Below are 24,434 nucleotides of genomic sequence, written 5' to 3' on the forward strand. Positions count from 1 at the left end.
CGCAGAAGAAAGAGCAAGGGCTTCCAACTAGGCCGACCCCGGCTAAAATTTCATGGGCTTAGCGACCCTGGGAAATGGCTTTTCTCTGGCCCTCAGCTCTCACCTATAAAACGGGTGCGAACATCCCTGGGCCCCTGGGTTGCTGCGGCGGTTGGGTGAAGCTGTACTCACCCCTCCCACTGACCCCGCCGTGCGGTCGCAGGCTGGCGCCTTGTCTGTCTGCCCTAGCCCTGAATGCCCCGAGACTCCCGGCGGGGGCTCGGTGCAGGTGAGGCGCCCGCGCCCCGGCCTCGAATTCCCGCCCCGCCACCCCGGCCGCGTCGTGCTGTCGCTGCGCACCCAGCTACCTCGTGCCGGCAGTAGGGTGGGGGCAGGAAGCGCAGGCAGAGCCCGACCAGCACGAGGCTCCCGGGCCGGCTCCCCGCGTCCGCTGCGGCTCCCGCTGCGTTCCCGCCGCCGCCCCTCCCGCCGCCGCCGCCTCCCGCCCCTCCCGCGCCTCCCCACCGCGCTGGCAGCGCACCTGGCCTCCTCTCGGTCCTCGGGGCCGCGGGTCTCCGCCACTGCGCCTCGGCGCCCCGCGCTGCGTCTCCTTCTCTGCTTCTCTCGGCCCCTCCGTCTCTCAGTCTCAGCCGTTCTCAGGCTCAGCTCCGTCTCGCTCGCTCCCTTGCTTCCCTGCCGGGCTCTCGCCGGCCGTCTGGTGGCCCGAGGGGTCGGCGGGGCGCGATGAGCGGCGCCTGCACGAGCTACGTGAGCGCAGAGCAGGAGGTAGTGCGCGGCTTCAGCTGCCCGCGGCCAGGGGGCGAGGCGGCCGCCGTCTTCTGCTGCGGCTTCCGCGACCACAAGTACTGCTGCGACGACCCGCACAGCTTCTTCCCCTACGAGCACAGCTACATGTGGTGGCTCAGGTACCGACCCTGGCCCTCACCCTACCTTGAACCCCACTCCAGTCTCAGCCCCCTTCACCCCAGCCTCAGCCCTCATCCGAGTGCCCACCTGAACATCAGCAGCGATCTCCATCCAGCCCTTACCGTCCTCACATCCACATCGTCAACCCTACGGCCCCCTGAAACCCCATCTCAGCCCGATTTCCTCATCCTGGCCCCAACCATTATTTTGAGCCATGCTCGGACCTCCCCCTCCTCTAACCCGAAACAACCCTCACTCTATCCCCACTCCAAACTTCATTCCATCACTACCCTCATCCCGACCCCAATCACATATCAAACCTCCTAACAGCAACTACCATCTTCAAACGTTCACTGGCAGCTCTAACTTCACCCCAATCATCATTCCACCAAGGTCCCCTTCCTAATATCAACACCAGCTTTATCCCTGACTTTCCACACTCCCCAGTACTGACCCCAGACCTTATTCTAGCACCAGCCCCAAGCTCCTCTCTGTCCTGTCTGCAATCCCACCTCAGCTCCTCTCTCATATCCTGACTCCAAATATTATTAATATCTGGATCTACATCCAAACCTCTGCCTCCAGCCTTAACCCTCGCCTGGTGCTACACCCCAGCCCCAGTCTTAGCCCGGAGTCAGCCCTTGGTTCCCTTTTGTATTTTGTCATTCTTTCGGGCACTCTTTCCTGAGCACTTAGTGTGTGCCAAGCCCTGTGAGTGCTGGGGATGTACTCCATTTTCAGCTAAGGCAGAAGTCTTGGGAGTAGTCAGAACTGCCTCCAAGTTCATCATGAGACAGTGGCAGAGTGCAGAAGCTAGCTCAGGCCATATTCGTAGAAGTGTTGAAGCTCCACCCATAGGATCTCAGATCCCCATTTGTTCAGGGAAGGGGTTGCATTCCTGGAACCTAAGTGTTGGGTTGAGAGGGTAATAGGTCTCAATGCCTCTGGGTCTCTAAAGGCCTCACCTGGAGAATGGAACTTCATCATCAGCCTGCTTTGGAAAACAGGCATCAGCAAAAATGGAATGGGCCATCTCAGCAGTGATTTTTCCATCCCTGGAGGTATATGAACAGAGGCTGCTGCCCTCTGGGTGGGAAAGGACAGCATCCTATGCCACCAAAACTTCTCAAGTCTCTGTCTTTTCATCTATCAAATGGGCAGGATGATCAATCATTGCTCTGATTTCTGACTAAGGCAGTGGTAAGGATCAAATGACATAACAGAGATGACATCAACTTGACATAGGTCAATGACAATTAGAAATATTATAGCTTTTTGTAGGTGATTCAATCTACAATTCTAAGTGATTTTCAGATGACCAGGTTATCAGATCCTACACACTTCTGCTATCTATAACACAGGGAATAATATTAATGTATTTTCTGTTCATCCATGTATTCATTCATCATTCATTCATTCATTTTAGGCTTTACTTTGTGCCAGATACTTTGCAAGGCATTGGAGGCACAAAAATCAATTATTCTCTGCCCCTGAGGAACTCACAGTTTATTTACAGATACTACTGTAATCACTTGACAAGTTCATTTTGCTTGCTGCCCAGAAAAACCAATGCATGAGAACAGGTTTTGCAGCAAAGACTTTAATAATCACAGGGCTGGCTGGGCACAGTGGCTCATGCTTGTAATCCCAGCACTTTGGGAGGTCAAGGCAGTGGATCACGAGGTTAGGAGTTCAAGAACAGCCTGGCCAACACAGTGGAACCCCGTCTCTACTAAAAATATGATAATTAGCTGGGCATGGTGGCAGGTGCCTGTAATCCCAAATACTTGGGAGGCTGAGGCAGAAGAATCACTTGAACCCGGGAGGTGGAGGTTGCAGTGAGTCGAGATCAAGCTACTGCACTCTAGCCTAGGCAACAAAGCCAGACTCTGTCTCAAAATAATAATAGTAATAATAATAGTAATAATCACAGGGCCAACCAGGTGGCAAAATAGGACATAATTCTCAAATTCACATCCTCATTCCCTACCCACCTCCACGCCAGAGAATTTAGAGACTATGGTTTTTCAAGGATTGGTGGCAGTTAGGGGGCTAGGGAATGGGGAGTGCCAATTGGTTGGGTTGGGGATAAAATCATAGGGGATCAAAGCTATCTTCTTGCACTGAGTCAGTTGCTGGGTGGCGGGGGGTTGGTTACAAGACCAGCTGAGCCAGTTTCTTGGTATGGGTTACTGGTTCAGGTGGCATCAGCTGGTCCATCAAAATGCAAGGTCTGAAAGATACCTCAAACACTAGTTTTAGGTTTTACAATAGTGACATTAACTATAGGAGGAGTTGAGGAAATTACAAATCTCGTGACCTCCAGCTACATGACTTCTGAACCATAATTCTAACCTTGTGGTTAATTTGTTAGTTTAATAAGGGCAGTTGCAGTCCCTAAGCAAGGAGGGTGTTAGTTTTAGGAAGGGGCTGTTATCATCTTTATTTTAAAGTTAAGCTATAAATTCCTCTCATAGTTAACTTGGCCTGTGCCCAGGAATGAACAAAGACAGCTCGTAAAGTTAGAAGCAAGATGGAGTCAGCTATATCAGATTTCTCTCACTGTCATAACTTTTCTGTATCAGATTTCTCTCACTGTGGTAATTTTCATTAGGGCAGTTTCACAACATGCACCTAAAGTGAAACAGTGAAGTTTTGTTGAAGGCCCACTGTGTAGTTAGCACTGAGCTAGGTGCTGAAATAAGATGGTACTGACCTCCCTTGTAAGTACAGAGACAGTGTGGAGCTTTGGGGCTGGTCAGAATCTGTCACTTATTATCTATGTGGATTGGAAACGTTATTAAACTGCCTGATACTGTCTTTCAACTTTAAAATGGTCATAGAGATATTTGTGTGATGGAATTGTTGTAAGAACTAAGTGAAATAATACACGTTAAAGTGACCAGTGCATATAGTAGGTGCTCAATAAGAGAGTTCCCTTTCCTTGGTTCGTAGATGTGGGTAGTGAACCTCAGTGTGGAAGTGAATTGTCCAGATCTCCTAGCAATATCATAGCAGACTGAGATTTAAAGAACATTACCTAAGACTATCCAACGGTTAGATGCTTTTACACTTTCACAACCCTGGCACTTCTCATTTTACAGATGAAAAATCTTGAGAGAGGTTAAGTTACTATCTAGGAGTGTCCCAGTGAGAGGAAGTGGCAGAGCAGGGTTGAAAACTCAGGCCTGTCTCATCCCAAGCCCTGGCTTGTCCTGTCTACTACTGATCCACTCAGATCATTTGAAAACTATTCACTGACCCTCTAGTGTCTTCTGGGCACTGTGCTGGCCCCTGGGGACACAGAGATGAGTAATCCTCTCAGCACCCAGCCAGGACCCCTTCCCTCCTCCAATAGCCCCTTCCCTACACAGCTCTTGTGTCTTGTGGTCCCTTCTGTTGCCCTGGAAACTCTCTGACGTGGTGTGCTTTAGCGGCTCAGACAATGCTTTCATTGGGGGTTGGGTGGGGTGATCTCTGAGGTTGCATCCTCTGTCAATGTGTTCCCATTCTGTGACCTCAAGGGTGGCTAAAACGCCCTAGGGTGACTCTTCCTGGACTCGGAGGTAATGTGATTCATAAATACCACAGACAATTGCAAAGTGCAGGAGAGAAACTGAAAGTCCTCAGGATGTCTAGGGCATCAGCATGCTCTGAACCTTGAAATACCTCTTCCGGCATGCTCCCAACAGAGCCCGGATATTGCGGGGTGAAGACCTTGTTTTGCTGTAAATTCCATTTGGCCCTTTTCATGAAAACCAATCCTTAAAAACATAAAAATCTCCAGGTAAGCACTGTTTCCTGGGAGAGACAGTGCTCAAGGAGAATTGCCATCTTTAAAATTGTGCCTTAGGAAGTGAGACACCCTGTGGAGAAGCAGTTGGTGCTGTCACACCGTCTGGTCCACTTGCCAAACACCCTCCTCTATCACTAGTTCTGTTTTTCACCAGGGTGTGAGCCAGAAGACAGCAGCCTTGCTGGAAGGCAGAGTTTGTGGTCAGGCCATGTCTACAGCACCTCATTTCATCCTTTCCACCACCTGGTGAGATAGAAACTTTTATAAATGAAGAAAATGAAGGTCAGAGTGGTAAAGTGGTTTTTCAGCTTAAATGTGGCAGAACCAGGATTTGAACTTAGAACTACCTGACTCCAGGCCATGCGCAGTGGCTCACGCCTGTAATCCCAGCACTTTGGGAGTCCGAGGCAGGCGGATCACCTGAGGTTGGGAGTTCGAATCAGCCTGGGCAGCATGATGAAACCCCATCTCTACTAAAAATACAAAAATTAGCCAGGCTGGTGGCAGGTGCCTGTAATCCCAGCTACTTGGGAAGCTGAGACAGGAGAATTACAGTGAGTTTGCAGTGAGCCAAGATCATGCCATTGCACTCCAGCCTGGGCAACAAAGCAAGACTCCATTCCAAAAAAACAAAAACAAAAATAACTACCTGACTCCAAAGCCCTTAGTTGTTCGGCTGTACCTCCAATTCTTTCTTAGGAGTCATAGTAGGTTTTTATCTTTCAGTCAGAACGGTGAAATCCTCGAAGGCTCGGGACTCTCTAATCCAATTTCCTACTCAGGGTAGGAATCTCTAACTTCATTGAAAGATATAACTCATTCATGTGTCCTGCTTCTCCTGTGACAGGGACTCATCCCCGCTTGAGGCAGTACATTCACACGGGACAACTCTGATTATTTGAAGTTCATCTCATGCTAAGCACAGATTTTCCTTCTCTGGAGTCTACCCTGTTGTTCCCAACTCTGTCCTTGGGGTTTGGTTCCTCTGCCCCCAGGACAGATCAGCAGAGACAGCGCCTGCCCCCGACTGACCTCCGATCTGGGACATATCACCCCAGAGTCGAGGACCCGAAAGCTGGAGAAAGAATGGTAGACAGGGACAAACAAAACTCTCCGCCTCACTCCTCGAAGGACCTCTCTTAGAGGCCCCTTTCCATCCAGGTACCCAGAGTTGTCCCCCACACGGGTCCCAAGCGAAGCACAAGTCTCCCAGATAACAGCCCTATGAACAGTAAGCGTATTTCAAATGAGAAAACAATGTTTAATTAAAGTAACTAAAGAACTAAAAAACCCTACATACTCAATGTAGAAAATGTGAAAAGAGAGACAAGAGAAACGAAAAGAGAAAGAAATCATGAGTAATCCAGTGTCTAAGCTTGGATTCATCAGAAGACTCTGAGATGAGGATTTGATGACAAGTAGCTTATGTGGCAAGTGATCCTAGAAATCACTGGTAGAGGATGAGGAAGTGAGACAGGGAGGGGAAGAAGCAAACAATGGGTGTATTACCAAGCAAATCATGCCAGAGGTAACTGGAGCTTAAACTCTGCCAGCCAGTATAGAATGTACACCTCAGAGTTATCCCACCCGACGGCCAGGAAGCTGGATATTTAGCTAACAATTTCTGTCAGTCATTGGTTGTGGGCTGGTGGAGTAAAGAAGGCATTGATTATCCTGCACCATTGACTTGCCAGTGTGTCCACAGAGCCTGTTCTGGACCCAAGAAACCCCTAAGACAAAGAGATAACAGCTGTTGGCAATAGAAACTTTAGCCAGGAATGCCAAGGCAGGCAGATTGCTTGAGCCTAGGAGCTGGAGACAACCTTGGTTAACATGATGAAATCCCGTCTCCACAAAGAAATATCAAAATTAGCTTGGTGTGGTGGCACATGCCTGTAGTCCCAGCTACTTGACAGGCTGAGGCAGGAGGATCACTTTAGCCCTGAAGGTTGAGGTTGCAGTGAGCCATGATGGTGCCACTGTACTCCAGCCTGGGTGACAGAGTAAGATCCTGTCTCAGAAAAAAAAAAAAGAAAGAAAGAAGAAAACTTTGGCCAGAATATCAGAATATTCCACAATGATAAGATCCACCGGGCCCCGGACAGCACATCCACATCCTGAACTACCAGGGACAGTCTGTTAGTTGGTATATTTCCATCAACCTTGCATGTGTATAGTTATGTATATATTTAGTTAAATTGGGGTTATGCCATGTAGTTAGTGTAAGGTCTTTTAGGCCTACTGACCACGCTGTGGACGGCAAGGTAACCTCTGTGACCTGCACGGACACTGCAGATGAGTTCCTGGAACTGGAAAGTCTGAAGTAACTGGAAAACGACAAATGGAGAAGAAATGATCAACCCCTAATTAACTTGAGACATTCTTCTATTGTTCCTTATTCCCGCCTCAACTGACAAGGCAGTTGGACTTTGTAACCGACCTTGGTCAACCTCGTGACTCTAGACTACGACCCCCTTCCAGCTTGCAAAAACCACCCTAAACTGTAACTTCTGCAACTTTCCACTGCCTACCACAAACCTATAAAACAAACTCCTATCCCACCGCCCTCCACTGACTCTGTTTTCAGACTCAGCCTGCCCTCACCAGGGTGAATAAACAACCATGTTCCTCACACAAAGCCTGTTTGGAGTGGGGTTGGGGGTCTCTTCATTCAGAGCATGCATTTTAACAATTAGTACTGTGTCCTGCTCTCCTCAATTAATACTACCAATAAAGTCATAAAAATGTATCCATTTTCTTAGATATTAAGATCTAAAAGATCTGAAAACCTTGTTTTTTTGAGACAGGGTCTTGCTCTGTCACCTAGGCTGGAGTGCAGTGGCACCATCACAGCTTACTGCAGCCTCCACCTCCTGGGCTCCAGCGACCCTTTCACCTCAGCGTCCTGAGTAGCTGGGACTACAGGCCTGTGGTCACCACAACAGGCTAATTTTTGTATTTTTTTTTGTAGAGACGGGGTTTCACTATGTTGCTTGGTCTGGTCTTGAACTCCTGGGCTCAAGTGATCCACCCGCCTTGACCTCCGAAAGTGCTGGGATTACATGCATGAGCCACAGCATCCTGCCTGAAAACATCTATATCATTAACAAAGTCTCTATATATGCTATACTATTCCATTGCAGAGATAGCTAATAATTTATTTAGCCATGAGAAGGCAGACTTTTCAAAGCTCTCAGGTGTTTTGGTTGAGTGGAAATTAGCCATTAACTAACAAGGAGCGAAATCCTGCAGAAGTGGCAAGGGCAGGAGTCTGGGGCCAGAGTCAGACCAAATTTTAGAACAAATGGTGCTCCTAGCATCTCTGTCTACAAGGGTTTTAGGAACTTCAACTCAGGAACCAGAGGCAGAGACCAAATATGTATTTCTTTTTTCTTTTTTGAGACAGAGTCTTGCTCTGTCACCCAGGCTGGAGGGCAGTGACATGATCTCAGCTCATTGCACCCTCACCTCCTGGGTTCAAGCGATTCTCCTGCCTCACTTGAAGAAGAACTAAAGAAGGAAGTGTAGGCAAGGACAAAGCCTGATGCCACCTATGCCTTCTCATTGGGAGAGTGTTCCATAATACCTGACACATAGTAGGTACCAAATGATATTTACCAACATGCCAGGGCCTAGACAATGGGAGGATAAGGCTGATTAAACATGGTCTTGGCTCGGCATGGTGGCTCACGCCTATAATCCCAGCACTTTGGGAGGTCGAGGTGGGGGAATCACTTGAGGTCTATAATTCTACCTACCTGGGAGGCTGAGGCAGGAGAATCGCTTGAACCCAGGAGGTGAGGTTGCAGTGAGCCGAGATCATACCACTGCCCTCCAGCCTGGGTGACACAGCAAGACTCCATCTCAAAAAGAAAAAAGAAAAGAAAAAAGAAATACATATTTGGTCTCTGCCTCTGGTTCCTGAGTTGAAGCTCCTAAAACCCTTGTAGATAGAGATGCTAGGAGCATCATTTGTTCTAAAATTTGGTCTCTGAACCCCCAGTTCCTGACACAGAGCTCCTAAATTCCTTGTAATTTCCTGGGTGAAAGGAGCATCTTTTGTTCTCATGAGATGACTCATGGTGGGCTCCTGGAGAGCCTCAGGATGGGGACTGGTTGCCAGGGAAACAAACCATGTGCTTAGAGGGCTAGAACTTACAGCCTCATCCCAACCTCCAGGGAGAGGAGAGGCCCCAGAGATTGAGTTGATCACCAGTGGTAATCAATCATGCCTATGTAATGAAGCCTCCATAAAATCCCAAAGACAGGGTTCAGAGAACTTCTGGATTGCCAAACATGTGGAGGTCCCTGGAGGGTTGTGTGCTTCGAGAGCACATGGAAGCTCCATGCCCCTCCTGTATACTTACCCTACACTATATCTCTTCCATCTGGCCATTCATCTATATCCTTTGTTATGTTCTTTCTAATCAACCAGTAAACATAAGTGTTTCTCTGAGTTCAGTGAGCTGTCCTAGCAAATTAATCAAACTCAAGGAAGGGGTCATGGGCACACCGATTTGTAGCTGGTAGGTCAGAAGTATAGGTGACAACCTACTACTTGCAATTGGCATGGGAGGGCAGGAGGGAGTATTGAGGGACTGAACCTGTAACCTGTGGGAACTGACACTATTTGCCTAGAGATGGTGCCAGAATTGAATCAAATTATAGGACACCCAGCTAGTGTCTGCTGGAGAATTGCTTGATGTGTTGGGGGAAACCCCCATACATATGGTGTCAGAAGTGTTGAGTATTGTGGGAGGAAAAAAGGAAGCTGTTTCTTCCTTCAGGCCAGGTGACCAAGGTCTGACTTGGGACAGAGGCAGTGAGGTTGGAGGGTGAGGGAGTGGAGAGGTATTTGAGACATGGAGTTGACACTGACATGGTCAGCAGGACAATGGAGCTTGGGTCAGAAGTTACCTGAGGCTTGGCTGGGCACGGTTGGCTCATGCCTGTAATCCCAACATTTTGGGAGGTTGAGCTGAGAGGATTGCTTGAGGCCAGAAGTTTGAGACCAGCCTGGACAACATGGCAAAACTTGGTCTCTATTTTCTTAAAAAAAAAAAAAAAAAGGCACGAGGTAGGGGGCAGCACCAGGCATGGTGGCTCATGCCTGTAATCCCAGCACTTTGGGAGGCCAAAGTGGTAGATTGCTTGAGCTCAAGAGTTCAAGATCAGCCTGGGCAACATGGGAAAACCCCATCTCTTCAAAACATACAAAAAAATAATAATAATAAGCTGGGAATGGTGGCACATGCCTGTGGTCCCAGCCATTTGGGAGGCTGAAGTGGGAGGATTGCTTGAGCCCAGGAGGCTGAGGATGCAGTGAGCCAAGATGGCAACACTGTAATTCAATCTGGGTGACAGAGCAAGACCTTGTCTTAAAAGAAAACAAAAAGAAAAGAAATTACCTAAGGCTGGAAGGACGGCTGGCTTTTAACTAAGGCCTACTATATGTGTCTTGATTCTTAAGAAAAAGCAGTCTGGGGAGCCCCTAAGACCATCTCCAGCTCCCTGGGGTGTGAGCAGGTGAGGCTAGTAGGGAGGGAAGAAGATGGTGTTGCTGAGCAGGGTCAGGTATGTGGTGAATCCTTGGCAGGTAGTTGGTGCACTTTCTTTCCCATGCTGAAGCATAGAAAGCTTGTTTAAGACAAGTAGGGACAAGACAATAGTCAAAGCTGATTCCTACAACACAATACTAATTTTTTTTTTTTTGAGACAGAGTCTCGCTGTTACCCAGGCAGGAGTGCAGTGGCATGATCTCAGTTCACTGCAACCTCTGCCTCCCGGGTTCAAGTGATTCTCGTGCCTCAGCCTCCTGAGTAGCTGAGATTACAGATTACAGGAGCCCATCACCATGTCTGGCTAAGTTTTGTATTTTTAGTAGAGACCATGTTGGCCAGGCTGATCTTGAACTCTTAACCTCAAGTGATCTGCCCACGGCCTCCCAAAGTGCTGGGATTACAGGCATGAGCCACTGTGCCTGGCCTAAATTTTTTTTTTAAATATTTTTATTCTGTATGTTTTCTTCCCAGCAGACTGATTCTAGCCTAGCTACAAGACTTTTATAACATCTGCCTCCCAAATCCCTTCCTGAAACTCAGCTTTCATGTGGTCTCTCCCCAGCATCGGTGCTCTCGTGGGCCTGTCCGTAGCAGCCGTGGTTCTTCTGGCCTTCATTGTCACCGCCTGTGTGCTCTGCTACCTGTTCATCAGCTCAAAGCCCCACACAAAGTTAGACCCGGGCTTGAGCTTACAGACAGCAGGTAAGGAAGATGCCAGGTGATGTCCTTGTATTTGGTAGACTAGCATCTTTTCAGAGTGGGGAATGTAGAAATAATGTTTGGAACATTTGCCTCCTGAGTGTTCCTGGAATAAGCCAAAGCAGCGGCATATTTCTCAGGAGATTCATGATCTAAACATTTCCATCCCAAATTCTTCATGTTCTCAGTGTTTATCAAAAGAATTTAATGTTAGACAACACTCCATTTGTCACACAAGGATCAATCCATGTTGTGGATTTTCTAAGATGATGGTTTAATTCTAGCCTTGGGGAATGCAAACTGATTTTAGTATTACCCCAAACAAAGTAGAATGAATTTTAAAAATTTGCTGCTTCCAAACGGATAATGTATTAGAAACCGAATACAGGCGCTTTTATTTGTGTATGTGTTTTTTAAAAATAATCTGATGTTCTGGACTACCCATTTCTTCATTAGTATAAGCTATCAAGAGCCTCTAAGGGGCCAAAAAAAAAGTGTTGTTTTTTCGCCAACCTTTTTTGCATACATTTTGACAACTTCCTGAAAGGTATTGTGAAAGATACAAGTCTCTATTGCCAAAAGATCTTTCCGTTTAGTTTGGTAGACAATGCTCAAAATAGGTATTATTAAATCCATTTTACAGATGAGAAAAGCAAGACTGAGAGAGTTTTGATAACTTGCTCAAGGCGTCATAACTAATAATTGGTGGGGTGAAATACAGCTCACGTCTATCTGCCTTGAGTCACCATACTGGGTCTGTGCAAGTATATAACTAAGCACAAAATTGTTTGATAGGAAGTGTAGGGAGGATTTCAAAAAGGGGAGGATGCTGGAGTTAGTGTTGAGTTAGTGAAGAAGTTGCTTAAGCAAAATAAAGGAGAAAGGCTGTCCCAGGATAGGGTAAGCAATGGGTACATGTGCGTGGGCAGGACTGAGTGAGTCCTCTGTGGTGACAGGGTCATACTGGGGCACCACAGGGAATAAGGCCAGGCAGGCTGGGGGAGAAATTTAAGCTAAGCAGAAGAAGTAAGGGTTACAGGAGGCATCGGGGAGGTAGAAGGAGCAAGGTGGGTAGTAGCTAAGTCTCAGAGAAAGAGAGGGATGAATGCCATCATTTATAAACACGAGTTTTCCAAGTTAACAATAAAAATGCAATGAGCAACAGCACAAGAACCCGTCTCAGATCCTGATGACTGTGAATAATCCTGCTTCACAGGAAAAGCAGGACGGGTCACTTTTGAGGGTGGAAGGATTCAGCTGGCTCCCCTTGGAGTGAGAAAGACCTGAGAGGCAATGGCAGGGGAATAGAAAAATGTCTGAACATAGACCAACCTGGTGAAGACCAGAGACAGCTGAAGCTTCAACATTTTGTTTTGTCTGAGACAAGGTCTCATTCCAGTCGCCCAAGTTGGAATGCAGTGGCACAATCATGGCTCACTGCAGCCTTGCACTCCTGGGCTCAGGTGATTTTCCCACCTCAGCCTCCTGAATAGCAGGACTACAGGTATGCAGCACCACACCTGGCTAACTTTTTGTTTTTTTGATATGGAGTTTCGTTCTTGTTACCCAGGCTGGAGTGCAATGGCACGATCTCGGCTCACCGCAACCTCCGCCTCCTGGGTTCAGGCAATTCTCCTGCCTCAGCCTCCTGAGTAGCTGAGATTACAGGCACGCGCCACCATGCCCAGCTAATTTTTGTATTTTTAGTAGAGACAGGGTTTCACCATGTTGACCAGGATGGTCTCGATCTCTTGACCTTGTGATCCACCCGCCTCGGCCTCCCAAAGTGCTGGGATTACAGACTTGAGCCACTGCGCCCGGCACTTTTTGTATTTTTAGTAGAGATGGGGTTTCACCATCCTGCTAAGGCTGGTCTCGAACTCCTGGGCTCAAGCAATCCACCAGCCTTGGTCTCCCAAAGTGCTGGGATTACAGGTGTGAGCCACCGCGCCTGGCTGGTTCAACTTTATAGAGAATAATTATAAAGGTTAATGAAAGAAATAAAAGAACCTGACTATATGGAAAATATGGCATGTATGTGGATAGAAAGGCTCAATATCATAGAAATGCCAATTCTTCCTAAATTATCCTATAAATAAAAATGTTTCACGGAATTTGTCAAATTAATTCTAAAGTTAATCTAGAGGCATACAGGTGCAAGAATGAACAACATAATTTTGGAAAACAAAGAAAAGGAGGGACTTGCTCTATCAGCAAGCAGGACATTTTTTAAAATGTAGGATTTTCATTTAAAAATATATTTTATGATATTGGCACAGAAACTGACAAATAGAATTGGACAATGTAGTAGTTTTAAACTGAGTACAAATTTGTTCCCCCAGGACAATTGGCAATGTCTGTAAACATTTTTGCTTGTCACAATTGGGGAAGGGATACTATTGATCTCTATTGGTAGAGGCCAGGGATGCTGTTTAACAGCCTACAGTAAAGAAGACAGCACCCCACAACAAAGAATTATCTGGCCCAAAATGTCAACAGTACCAGTTGAGAAACCCTAGAATAGTACAGAAGTTGAAAAACCTAGACTAGAAAGAGTTCAGAAACAGACTAATTAAAATATAGGCATTTGTATAAAATGTCTAATTTTTTTAAAAATAAAGAAAAAGATTGGTAAATTTCCCTACATCAAGTACAAATAATATAAACACTCCATGTGAAGTTGAAAAACAAGTGATGAGCTGCAAAGATATATTACATTAAATATCCATACACACACACACACACACACACACACACACACAATCAGTCCTTATTATTCTTCAATTCTGTATTTGCAAATTTACTTACTTGCTAAAATGTGCTTGTAACGTCAACATGAATACTCAAGGCAATTCTGAGGTCATTTGTAGATGTGGGCACGCACAGAGTAGCAAAAAATTTGATTTGCACATGTATCCTAGGTGATATTGAACAAGGCATGCTCTGCCTTCTCTTTACAGCTCTCATGGTATAAGCAAGTATCTTTTTCTCAGTCTATCTAGTGCCATGATTTTTGCATTTTTGTGATTTTTTATTGGTGATTTCACTGTTTTGTTTTGTTTATTTTTATTTTTTGAGATGGAGTCTTGCTCTGTCACTGAGGCTGGAGTGCAGTGGTATGATGATCTCAGCTCACTGAGATCACACCTCCATCTCCCAGGTTCAAGTGATTCTCCTGCCTCAGCCTCCCAAGTAGCTGGGACTACAGGCGCCCGCCACCATGCCCAGCGAATTTTTGTGTGTGTGTTTTTAATAGAGGCAGAGTTTCACTATCTGGCCAGGCTGGTCTCAAACTCCTGACCTCAGGTGATCTGCCCACCTTGGCCTCCCAAAGTGCTGGGATTACAGGTGTAAGCCACCACACCCAGCCTGTTTTTGTTTGTTTTAGAGACATGAGTTTTAGGTTATAGTGCTGTTGGCCTTGAGTTCAGTTAATAAAGCAATAACATATTAAATAAGGTCTCTTTAAACAGAAACACATATAGAAAAACAAAGTTACATACTGATCACTTGACAAAAATGTGACCAGAGGCTCACAGGAACCTAACCTTGTATTTTCCCTTGGAGCAATAATTTATTATTTGCTCATTCAGTGTTTGCTGTGACTTTATAGAACATAACTACTGTGAATAATGAGAATCAACTGTATGTAAAACAAGGCAGGATTGATATAAGTACACCTTAAAAGATGAGAAAATGTAAATTGTTAAAAAAGAAATACAAATGCCCAATGCACATGAAAAGATGCTCAACATTACTAATAATCAGGAGAATGCAATTAAAAAATGGTACATGCAGGCCAGGCACCGTGGCTCACACCTATAATCTCAACACTTTGGAAGGTGGAGGCAGGCAAATCACTTGAGGTCAGGAGTTCAAGACTAGCCTGGTCAACATACACAAAAAATACAAAAATTTGGCAGACCTAGTGGCCCACACTTGTAGTCCCAGCTACTTGAGTAGCGGAAGTGGGAGGATCACTTAAGCCCAGGAAGTGGAGGTTGCAGTGAGCCAAGATTGGCTACTGCACTCCAGCCTGGGTGACAGATCAAGACCCTATCCCAAAAAAAAAAAAAAAAAAAAAAAAGATACATCTTTATTTAAAAAAAACAATCACATTGGCAAAAGCCGAAAAATGTATCATATTAATAATGAGAAGGTTGAAAACCTGCGGTGGGGGAAGCAGATACTCTCATATACTGCTGGTAAGAGTGGTAAGAGTATAAATTGGCACAACCACTTTATAGAATTTTGGCAATATCTATAGATATAGATATACCCTGTAACTCAGTAATTCTACTTCTAATTAGCTGCTTTAGAGATATAGTTGCATTGGGAGAAGACTCATAAAGGCAGACATGAGAACCTGTCATATTGGAAACTAAATGTCCACAGGTAGGGGAATAGATAATAAACTGTGGTATAATAGAATAATGAAATATTGATACCACAGGTAAAATGAATGAACTAGCTCTAAATGTACCATATTATTTGCTCTTTATAATTGGGCAGGGTATAGATCATGTTATTACTTTCATTTTACAGATGAGGAAACTGAGACTCAAAGTTACCGAATGAGTGACAGAGCCAACTCTCCCCTTCACCCTCCTCCCTCTCGTTAGCCCTGTTGCTATGAAAGGGGCATCCCTATAATGTCCCAGACACTGTTTGAAATTTCGCATGCACCATCTCCTCTAATCTTTCCAGTTATCTCAGTGAGGTAGGTCTCATAACCCATTTTATAGATGCAAACATCAGGTCTCAGAGAGCTTAGATGACTTGCTCAAGAGGTCACAGCTTGTAAATTGTGGAGCTGGAAATCAAACGTGTTTGTCTGCCTCCAAAGTTCTGCTCTTTCCATCCTCCTAGAGCAGGACTGTGGGATGTTTTGGTTTGTGCTCTGTACTGCTAGTCTCACTCCACCCTACCGATCCCCTAGAACCTACTTTTCTGGTTCAAGGGGAATACAGTTCATCCCTCTGCCCTGTTAATGGAAACCATCCTCCCACTTTTCACTGCTCAGCCACCAGCGGGATTATTCAGTCACGAGGATTTGAGACAGCATGTCCTCTTGCTTTTTGCTTATTTTTAGGATGAAAAGTGCATTGCCTGACCTTTTACTAAATAACAGCTTTAGGCTCTCTCTGCCTTTCGCCCAAACTCAGCTCTTATTTCCTCCCTTTCTTCTTCATTAAGTGTTGTCCTCTCCTTCCCTCTGTACCCAAAGCATCAACCCAGGAGCCTCCTGCATCTGAGACAGTTACAGGCCCACTATCATACATTCACCAGAGCTTTACTGTTGATGGGTTTTCATTTCTGTTTGCTCTCTTGTTCTTCCACAGGACATGGAGAGAGATCTTTACCCCCATTTTATAGCAAAGGAAACCAAGACTCAGCCAAGGGAAATGAACTAAGTCCGCACAGCCAGTGAGCATGTGTCGCTATGATGTCAACCCAGATCTCCCAGACTCTAAAGCCTATGATCATTGCACTGTCCCTTGGGGTCCTTCTCTCTAAGTATGGAGGCACTGGTCAGGTGGAAAGTGCCCTGGCAAGAGCAGAGTATAAATGGAAAAGCAGTTTCTGAAACAGGCTTCTTCCCCTGCCCAGGCATTCTGTACTCTGTTCCATCACCCTCACACCCATCTTATCCACTAAACTTCGAATGGCAATGAAGACCATAACTTTCTTATTCTGGTACTTTTTGAGGAACTGGCTAGATCAGTAGGGTGACTGAGATCCTACTGTTGAGCTGGGCACTGTGCTAAGGACTTCAGACACATTGTCCCCTTTAACCTGCTCAACTACCCGTTATTATTATTGATTATTGTCAACTCCCATTTTGCACTCCAGCCTGGGTAACAGAGGGAGACTCCATCTCAAAAAAACAACAACAACAAAAAAACAATAGTGCCTAATAATAATTAAATACCAGTAAGCATCATTATTATTTTCAATTCCCATTTTACAGATGAGGTCAGAGAGGTGAGTGTAGAGCTGATATTCCAATCTAAGTACATTTAATAAGATACTAAAAAATTCGGGGAAAAATTAAAGAGTCCAGTTTTGGGTTTTTTTTTTTTTTTTTTTGAGACAGAGTCTCCTCTCTTGCCCAGGCTGGAGTGCAGTGGCGCAATCTGGGCTCACTGCAACCTCCACCTCCTGGGTTCAAGCGATTCTCCTGCCTCAGCCTCCCAAGTACCAAGTAGTTGGGACTACAGATGCATTCCACCACACATGGCTAGTTTTTGTATTTTCTGTAGAGATGGGGTTTCACTATATTGGCCAGGTTGGTCTTGAACTCCTGACCTCATGATCCGCCCACTTTGGCCTCCCAAACAGCTGGTATTAGAGGCATGAGCCATCGCGCCCAGATAAGAGTCCAGTTCTTATCCTCTTCTGAAAGGTGTTGTTGAGGAGGTCATTAGTTAGCCATTCTTATGACTGGAACTCAAAGGGCTCCTAGAAATACAGTCTGATGCTCTCACTGTATAGATGGGCAGCTGAGGCCTAGAGAGAGGCAGTCATGTGCCTAAGGTCACCCAGCCAATTGGTGGCCGAGCCTTTGCCTCCCAGCCAGAGACCTTTCCCTGCAGCAGCCACCCCTACACTGCAGAATGACTTTCATCAGCCCCTCTCACCTTCCCCAGAGGACTCAGTCATGTCACCCCAGAGCCCACTGCTTTTTAATTAACCACACTTGAGAGGTAACACCGAGGAACCCAACACGCCTCAGTGATGAGTTTGTTTTGACTCATCTCCAAGCAGGGGAAGAACCTGAGAACATCCTTCTGGGCTAGTCACCACAGGCTAGGCCCATGTTAGGGTTGAGGACACCAGGTAATGGGGGACTGGCCACAGAGGTCCTTGGAGAAAGGAGGGAAGGCACAGCACTGGGCAGGCAGGGATGCCGGAACACCTAGCTCTAATCTTGGCCTTGCTGCTCTCAATGTGTGGCCTTACGCAAGTCATTTTTCTCTCGGCCTCAATGTACTCTAAAATGTGTACAATCATACCTACTAAGAAAGTTGTTGCAAAAACTAGAAATGATGCTTACTCTTATTTAATTAGTCTCAAACACATAGTAGGCTCTTAACAATTAGTAGCTCTCATTTTAATTATCATTAGGCACTTCCAGTTTTATATGTTGGTCATCTCAAACATACTATTTTCTTTTTTTTTAGACTTTTTTTTTGAGACAGAGTCTCCCTCTGTCACTCAGGCTAGAGTGCAGTGGCACAATCTTGGGTCACTGCAATTTTCACCTCCCAGGTTTAAGCAATTCTCTTGCCTCAGCCTCCTGTGTAGCTGGGATTACAGGTGCCTGCTACCACAGCTGGCTAATTTTTGTATTTTTAGTAGAGACAGGGTTTCACCATGTTGGCCAGGATGGTCTGGAGCTCCTGACCCCAGGTGATACACCTGCCTTGGCCTCCCAAAGTGCTGGAATTCCAGGCGTGAGCCACCGCGCCCAGCCTAACCATTTTTTTTAAACAGCTTCCTGCATAAGCCAGAAATGTGATGTGGTTGCTAAAAAAAAAGTAAATGGAATCTCAGGTCATATTAACAGAGTATAAGGTCTGGAAGCAAAGGAGTGATGATCTATATTTACTTTCAATTGGATAGAACTCACCAGCTGTCACATCTCATAAATAACTTTTTATCATCTACTCTGCAGGTTCCCAACTTTGGTTTCCAATATCCTGAGGGTCCCTAAACATAGCAGTGGAGATTCTTGAGCAATCTCCAATATTGCAAAGGTTTTACTGGGACCAAGTTTCTTCTCTTTGAGCTAGAATTGTATCGGTTCCAGGAAGGTAATTAACATAGGTGCTCTCCTGCTGATCAGAGCTCTTTGATTAACAGAATGGAAAAAATTAGTACTTAATAAATGAAGTCTATTATGTAGATAGAATCCTTCAGAACTTGGAGTTCAAAGGGAAAGAAATATAAAAATTGGCCAGTTGTATTTTCTACACCATTTTATGAAGTAGTAACAGATCCAGAGAGGTGAAGGGTTTGGCACAAAGTAGCACAATGATTTAATACCAGAATGAGGACTTGAGCCAAGGTCTTGTAACTCTGGAAGCCCCGGGGATTCCCCACAGCCCTGGCTGGCAGCTGCTCAGAGCCCCACAGTTTGAGATGGACTTTGACCAATCAGAAGGTGATCAGAGGGAGGTGACTACTTCAGGTCTGGGAACCAGGTCATGTGAGGATTAGGTAAAGAGCTGGAGATAGTTGGCCTTGAACAGAAGAGACTCCAGGCTCACAGCCTAGGGCCTCAGATCTCTGCAAGGTTGTTCTGGGACAGGAAGATCAGACATTTTTATGAGGATTGAGAGAACAGAGCTGAGATCAGTGAGGAAAGCCACAGGGAGACGGATGTGGAGTTAATAAAGGTAGAACTTATTTAGAGTATACCTGAAATACTCTTGCAAAAAGCAGCTTCATCACTCTGGGCCATATTTCACTCACAAATTTGTATTCCTTGGGTTTTTTTTTTTTTTTGCTTTGATTTGTTTTTTAAAAAAGCACCTCTATCCATGGAAGGTAATCAGGAAAAGGCTAAATATGGGATTCCGCTAAGGGGATTCTTTTATTGAAGAGAAGGTTGAAGTGGAAATCGCGGTACCAGTTGGAACGCCTTAAAATGAAAGCTTAAATAGCAAAGAATCCCAAGGAATCTATAAAACATGCACAAAATAATGTTAGAACTAAGTGTGTTTAGCAAGGTCACAGTAAGGTCAAAACCAAACATCAATTGTATTTATATATACTAGAAACAAAAGATTAGAAACCAAAAATAAAAACACAATAATACTATTTACAGTTACTCCAAAATAAATGAAATACTTAAGTAAAATTTAACAAAACATATACCGGGTCTGTATATTAAAAACTACAAAATCCCAGCACTTTGGGAGGCCAAGACTGGAGGATCCCTTGAGCCCAGGAGTTCAAGACCATTCTGGGCAACATGACGAGACTCCTGTCTCTAAAAAAACAAAAAACAAAAATTAGCAGGGCATGGTGGTGTGTGCCTGTAGTCCTGGCTACTTGGGAGGCAAGATGAGAGGATTGCTTGAGCCCAGGAGGCAGAGGTTGCAGTGAGCCAAGATCACACCACTGCACTCCAGTCTGGGTGACAGAGCAAGAATCTGTCTCAAAAAAAAAAAAAAAAAGAAAACTACAAAATACTTAGCTGGGCATGATGGCATGTGGCTGAGGTGGGAGGATCCCTTGAGCCCAAGAGTTCAAAGCTCACTTGTAAGCTATGGTCTTACCACTCTACTCCAACCTGGGCAACCAAGGGAGACCCCTGTCTCTAAAAATAACCAACCAAACAAAAAAAACTACAAAATGCTGATGAAGGAAATCAAAGACCTAAAACGGAGAGATACACTATGTTCACAAATTGGAAAACTCAACATAGTAAACATAAAAATTGCAACCCTCCCCCGCTTTTTTTTGAGACAGGATCTTGCTTTGTTACCCAGGCTGGAGTACAGTGGCACAATCTAGCCTCAACTTCCTGGGCTCAAGTGACCCTCCCACCTCAGCTTCCCAAGGAGCTCAATGGAAAAGAATTCACAGGAAAATAAACAGAAAATTAGACCAGTTGTATTTTCTATCCCATTTTATGAAGTAGTAACTGAGATCCAGAGAAGAGAAAGGTTTGGCATAAAGTAGCACAATGTTTGATACTGGAATGAGGACTTGAGCCAAGGTCTTGTAACTTCTGGAAGCCCCTGGGATTCCCCAGAGTCTTGGCTAGCAGCTGCTCAGACCCACAGTTGGAGAGGGACCACTACTCCCTGTTAATTTTTTAGTTTTGTAGAGATGGGTTCTCGCTATGTTGCCCAGGCTGGTCTTTGGGCTCAAACAATCCTCCCTCCTTGGTCTTTCAAAGTGCTGGGATTACAGGTGTGAGCCACTGCGCCTGCCCAAAATGGCAGCTTTTTTTTTTTTGGTATAGATAGGCGAATTCTAAAATTTATATATAGAAAGACAAAGGAACTAGAATAACTAAAGTAATAGAAAAAGAATAATGAAGTTGGAGGAAATCACACTACTCAATTTTAAGACTTATTGTATAGCAACAATAACAAACAGTAATGAGGATAGTGTGGTATTGGAGGAGGGAAGGACACATGCATAGATCACAATATGGTCCAGAAGTAGACCCACATCATAAGGTTGTCCAACAGATTTTTGACAAAGCTGCAAAATCAATTCAACTGGGGAAGAATAGTCTTTTCAATAAACAGTGTTAAAACAACTAGACTTCTATAAGTAAAAAATAAGCCTTTACCGAGATCTCATACCTTGTACAAAAATTATCTCAAAAAAGATCTAAATGTAAACCAAAAACCTCTAACACTTTTAGAAGAAAACAGGGAAAAATCTTCATGACCTGTGGTTATGCAAAGAATTCTTAGACAAGACATCAAAAGCACAATACATTTTAAAAAAAGACAAACCAGTATCTATCAAAGTTCAAAATTTTAATGCTGTGAAAGAGCCTGTTAAGAGGATGAAAAGGCAAGCCTCAGGCTGGAGAATATATTCACATATTTAACAAAGGACTGTTATCCAAAATGTAAAAGGATTGGTCGGGCATGGTGGTTTATGCCTGTAACCCTGTAATCCCAGCACTTTGGGAGGCCCGGGTGGGCAGATCACTTGAGGTCAGGAGTTTGAGACCAGCCTGGCCAACATGGCGAAACCCTGTCTCTACTAAAAATACAAAAAGAATTAGCCAGGTGTCATGGCACAAGCCTGTAATTCCAGCTACTCGGGAGGCTGAAGCAGGAGAATTGCTTGAACCCAGGAAGCAGAGGTTGCGGTGAGCTGAGATCACACCACTGCACTCCATCCTGGGCAACAGAATGATATGTCTCAATAAATGAATGAATAAATAAATAAATAAAACAAAATATATAAAGAACACCCTAAACTCAACAGTAAGAAAACAAGCAATCCCATTAGAAAATGAGCAGACACTTGAACACGCACTTTACTAAAGAGGAACAGAGAACAAGCTATGTTTTAAAATGCCCAGGCATGGTGGCTTGGGCCTGTAACCCCAGTACCTTGGGAACTCAAGGCAAGAGGAAAGCTTGAGCCCCAGGAGTTCAAGACCAGCCTGGACAATATAGCAAGACCCTTTCTCTCAAAAAAAAAAAAAAAAAAAAAAAAAAGTGGATGTGGTGGTGCACATCTTAGTCCCAGCTACTCAAGAGGCTGGGGTGGGAAGATCACTTGAGCCCCGGAGGTCAGGGCTATAGTGAGCCATACTCAGGAGGCTGAGGTGGGAAGATCACTTGACCCCAGAAGGTCAAGGCTGTGGTGAGCCATGTTCAAGCCACTGCACTCCAGTCTGGGCAAAAGAGCAAGAACCCATCTCAAAGTAAAAGAAAAAATTTAAAAAGAGGACATATAGGTTACAAATAGCACATGAAAATATGTTCAACTTCATAGTCATTAAGGAAATGCAGATTAAAGCCACAATGAGATGACATCTCAGGAACACAAGTAATGGAAAGAGTTTGAAAGCTTTGAGAAAGAACAGTACATAGACTCACTTGATCTTAGAAAGGTCTTGGATCTCTCTGGCTACAGCATGGAGGATGTACCAGAGATGAAGATGAAAGCCTGACCTAAGGTAGCGGCCTTGAGGATGGAGAGAAATGGGTGGATACAGCAGATGGCTATTAGGTGGAACCAGCAGGACCTGGCTTTGTGAAAGGGCCGAGATAGAAGGTGTGAGAGATGACTCGAATTTTTGGCTTAAACACTTGATACACTTTTTATCGAGAAAGGTGGAAATGTTCAATTGTGTCAAATGTTCCTGATTTAAAAAAAAAAAGAAAAAGAAAAAAAAATCAGAGTCCTATGGTTGGTAAAGTAAATTTTAAAATAAGCAAATAATGTTAAATATTCCTTTTAAGTCAAGGGAGATGAGGATTTAGAAGTGACCGTGGGTGTCAGGGCACAGTGACTCATGCCTGTAATCCCAGCACTTTGGGAGGCCAAGGCAGGCGGATCATGAGGTCAAGAGATCAAGACCACCCTAGCCAACATGGTGAGACCCCATCTCTACCAAAAATACAAATATTAGCTGGGTGTGGTGGTGCACGCCTGTAGTTCCAGCTACTTGGGAGGCTAAGGCAGGAGAATTGCTTGAACCCAGGAGGCAGAGGTTGCAGTGAGCCAAGATTACACCACTGCACTCCAGCCTGGGCGACAGAGCAAGACTCCATCTCAAAAAAAAGAAGTGACCATGGGTTTAGTGACAAACACTTTTAAGGTATAGTGGGGACAGAACCAAGTCAGTTGCAACAGAACAAGTCATAAAGGGAAGGTAGAGAATAATAAGGCCAAATAGACTTCCTTTCAATCTTTAAGAGGAAGAGAGAAGATAAGTCACTCCATAAAAAGAATCATGGAATCTATTCTCAAAGCAGAGAACAATCTATGTCTAAAAAATGTCCAGCACTCTTCTCCATACTAGCTGTGTGGTAATCCTGTGTTCTCATCTATAAAATGGATTTCTAATAATACCTACCTCATGGGGTTATGATGAAGGTCAAGTCTTCATATCTCTTAACAATCGTTTCCTGTCTGTCTCCTCCACCAAACTACAAGTTCATGAGCAACACTGACAGCTCTCAGTGCACGAGGTGGTATATTGTTAATAAATAACAATGCACTGCCCAAGGTAAGCACCAGAGAAGTCAGCTGGTGGGTGTGATCCTGATGGGGAAGAAGAGAGCCCCACACTCTCAGCTTGCTGTTTTCTAGGCCCTGAGGAGGTGTCTCCTGACTGCCAAGGTGTGAACACAGGCATGGCAGCAGAAGTGCCAGGAGTGAGCCCTCTCCCGCGGAGTTATCCCTGCTTGAACCCACAGCTGGAGAGCAATGAGGGGCAGGCTGTGAACTCCAAACACCTCCTCCACCATTGCTTCATGGCCACAGTGACCACCAGCGACATTCCAGGCAGCCCTGAAGAGGCTCCTGTTCCCAACCCTAACCCACGTGGACCAGTCCCATAAACATTCAATAAATGTCTCCGCACCATCCCCTTCTGGAGTGTCTTCCGTGAAAGGTGGGAGTGGGAAGGGACTTTGGAGTCTAGCAGGATAAATGAGGGCTTTTCCCAGCAAAGGTACCCAGCCCTGCTGTGGACCCTGCTATACTTCTCTGACTGGCCTGTTGTGGGCCAAGGAAAGTTGACATGACTCCTAGGAAAAATGATCAGTAACAACTCCATGCAATCAAGTGGAAGCCTGGGGCCTGTCAAGGCACAGAGGAGCTCCTCACCCAACTGGAAAATCATAGAACTCTGACATGATTTTCCTGCCCCACAGTAGGTATATTTATGAGTCCCTGGGAAGATGGTTAGCCCTCAGAGGGGGACAATCTCTGCCTCTCCAGCAACTCTGCCCCACCCTGGAGTGAGCCATCCT

The 24,434-nt window shown here is 45.2% G+C and overlaps 1 protein-coding gene across 1 annotated transcript; it reads left to right on the forward strand.

Annotated features, from left to right (window-relative positions):
• The first annotated feature begins 723 nt into the window (after positions 1-723).
• On the forward strand, positions 724-24,020 carry SHISAL2A (shisa like 2A). Its single transcript, XM_012434507.3, has 3 exons — positions 724-905; positions 10,826-10,965; positions 23,770-24,020. Exons 1-3 carry the CDS (start codon positions 724-726, stop codon positions 24,018-24,020), a joined length of 573 nt encoding a protein of 190 aa, XP_012289930.2.
• Positions 24,021-24,434: the final 414 nt, after the last annotated feature.

The sequence above is a fragment of the Aotus nancymaae genome, unplaced genomic scaffold, assembly GCF_030222135.1.
Source record: "Aotus nancymaae isolate 86718 unplaced genomic scaffold, 86718_ANA_hifiasm-v0.15.2.pri h1tg000007l, whole genome shotgun sequence".
NCBI lineage: Eukaryota > Metazoa > Chordata > Mammalia > Primates > Aotidae > Aotus > Aotus nancymaae.

What these genes read in the sequence shown, in the direction of transcription:
- SHISAL2A (XM_012434507.3), top strand. Translation starts at nt 724, where the DNA reads ATGAGCGGCGCCTGCACGAGCTACGTGAGCGCAGAGCAGGAGGTAGTG. An exon ending in AGCTACATGTGGTGGCTCAG is followed by an intron (nt 906 to 10,825) that starts GTACCGACCCTG and finishes GTCTCTCCCCAG; the next exon opens with CATCGGTGCTCTCGTGGGCC. An exon ending in CTTGAGCTTACAGACAGCAG is followed by an intron (nt 10,966 to 23,769) that starts GTAAGGAAGATG and finishes GCTGTTTTCTAG; the next exon opens with GCCCTGAGGAGGTGTCTCCT.